The sequence below is a fragment of the Lipotes vexillifer genome, unplaced genomic scaffold (assembly GCF_000442215.2).
Source record: "Lipotes vexillifer unplaced genomic scaffold, Lipotes_vexillifer_v1.1 scaffold591, whole genome shotgun sequence".
Lineage (NCBI taxonomy): Eukaryota > Metazoa > Chordata > Mammalia > Artiodactyla > Lipotidae > Lipotes > Lipotes vexillifer.
This window is the reverse complement of record NW_006791954.1, coordinates 1193612-1195908: the sequence shown is the minus strand read 5'-3', so window position 1 is coordinate 1195908 and position 2297 is coordinate 1193612. Positions and strand designations below refer to the sequence as shown.

Below are 2297 nucleotides of genomic sequence, written 5' to 3'. Positions count from 1 at the left end.
CCCCTTCCCCCAGCCATCCTAATTTGAGACTTTCTTCCTTCCCATTCATATTTAAAATTAATTACCCCTCCTCCCTTCCCTTGTCCCTTAAAGTTTTTCCTCCCCACCTCAACTCCTGGAAGGACCTGTTTTGTGGCGGTGGTTAGCTGGGTAAAACAACAGGTATCCCTTTGTGTCAGGTGGGTCATTTGCAATTCCGAGAACCTCTAGACTGGGAGATAACCCCGCTCTGTTGTCCTCTTAACCTAAACAGGAACTCCTCTTTGCAGGGTTGCCGCAGCCCTTCATTACAGCTATAAAAGAATAAAAAGAACGGTGAAGAGGAAGAATGGACACAGTTGTCGTCAGATATTTGAGAATTATTCTTTGACACAGCCTAGTTTCATGTATTAAGATGGTTTCCTCTTCTGATTTTTATTTATAGTTACCATTTAGTTTTGATTCCCTAGGCAGAATTTTCAACAATTTTACTTTAAGAAAATTGTGATTGAGGGGTCTTCCCTGGTGGTCCAGTGGTTAAGGCTCTGTGCTTCCACTGCAGGGGGCATGGGTTTGATCCCTGATCTGGGAACTAAGATCCCGCATGATGCATGGTGCAGCCAAAAAAAAGAATTGTGGTTGAGTTTACCTCGGATTTAATGAATTGAATGTCTTCGAGGAAATTTAGCTTGTAAGGTGAATTTCATCTTCCTCTTTTAAAAAATTATATTGAATACTTTATTTAAAAATTCTCGAATAGACTTGTTGAAAGTTTTGTGGGAGGCAGGGTTTGATAGCTGTCCTTGGCTAGGCTGGGTTGCTGCTGTTGGTTTTCTCTATCCTACCCTGGAACAGAGCATTTCCTAGGTCAGCTTTTCACAACTCTTTACTTGGTTATTCAAAATTATTTCTGTAGCCAACTTATAGCCACTGAGTGGGGACAGGCATCCAAAAATATCTTCTACTTTCTAGCTTTAGGTTCCAGAATTAAAGCATCATCCCTCTTTCAAAAATATTTTTTAAAGGACCTAAGTTGAGAGGATGGCTGCCATGGCTGTATGTCATGAAGATCCTCGCAGCTTTATAAAAGCTGCAGATATGTAAAGCACATTCTAGAGAATCTTTTGTTTAGTTTTAGAATGTTTCGTAAAGGTGTAGGGAGTATTTGTGATAGATTGCCTTTTATAATTCAGTTTGGTTCTGGCTGGTAAAAATAAAATTTTACCAAGGACTTGTTCTGATGTTCAGGAGATGAGGCCCAAAGTGTGGTAGGGAGCAGAGAAAAGCCACTGTTGAGGTCTTTGCTCTGGGCAGTGCAGATAGTACCTTTTCTGTAAGCTTCCTGGTTCTTGTTATCTGTGCTCCTGCAGTTCTCTTCAGTGCAAGTTTCTCGTGAGATAGAAGCCAAATCTGATTTTTTTTTTTTCATAGCCTAGCATGGTGGCGTGCACACAGCTTAACAACAATAAATGATGAATTCTAATTCTCCTTTGACTTAATTTCTTGTCTACAATAGGAGAAGTTAAGGCTGCAAGGCCAAATCACAGAGGGGAGCAACATGATTAAAACAATTGCTTTTGGTCGCTATGAGCTTGATACGTGGTACCATTCTCCCTATCCCGAGGAATATGCACGACTGGGACGTCTTTACATGTGTGAATTCTGTTTAAAATACATGAAGAGCCAAACAATACTCCGCCGACACATGGTAAGTTGTTTGGGGGTCCATGACCATGGTGGTGATAAGCTATGGGATCTCTAGATTTAGACATCTATCTAAGCACCTCTAAGTGGTCCACAGAAGTGGGACTAAGGCACAGGAAATTGAAAGCCACATTTCAGAGTCTGGATATACAGCCTGTGGCAAGCCTGGGTGGCCCTTAACCACATCCTGTCATACTCATCTCCCTGTCTTTTTTTCTTGCTGCCTGCTCTTGTCTGTTTCTGCCTTGGGATGTGAATTACCTCTGCCCACAGTTTTTCTATGTCTCAACTAGATGAAAATAAATGGACTTCATTAGATAGACCTTCATTAGACAGAAATGGGATGTGACTCACCTTTTGTATCCCTAGCAGCTAGCATGGGCAGTTAATGCCCCATAAATGTGTGTTAAATGAACACTTGCTTAAGAAAGACCAATTACGAAATTAACAGAATGAGTCCTTAGGTCAGCCTCTCCCTTGAGTTGCTTAGTGTTTTCTGGTTTCTGAACAGTCTTATTCCTGTGAAAATAGGAATAAACACTTGAATCTGATTTTATTGTTGACAAATGTGCTCACTAGGGTATTTTGCAGTTTTAAGCCATTTTTCTTTCCCT

The 2297-nt window shown here is 40.9% G+C and overlaps 1 protein-coding gene across 5 annotated transcripts in view; it reads left to right on the top strand.

The window, feature by feature from the left end:
* KAT7 (lysine acetyltransferase 7) overlaps positions 1-2297 on the top strand; it is a 30789-nt gene that overhangs the window by 20652 nt on the left and 7840 nt on the right. For all 5 annotated transcript variants that reach the window (XM_007465076.1, XM_007465079.1, XM_007465078.1 and 2 more), the window contains one exon: positions 1496-1687. In XM_007465076.1, the coding sequence (XP_007465138.1) occupies positions 1496-1687 (192 nt within the window). The remainder of the gene's footprint in view (positions 1-1495; positions 1688-2297) is intronic.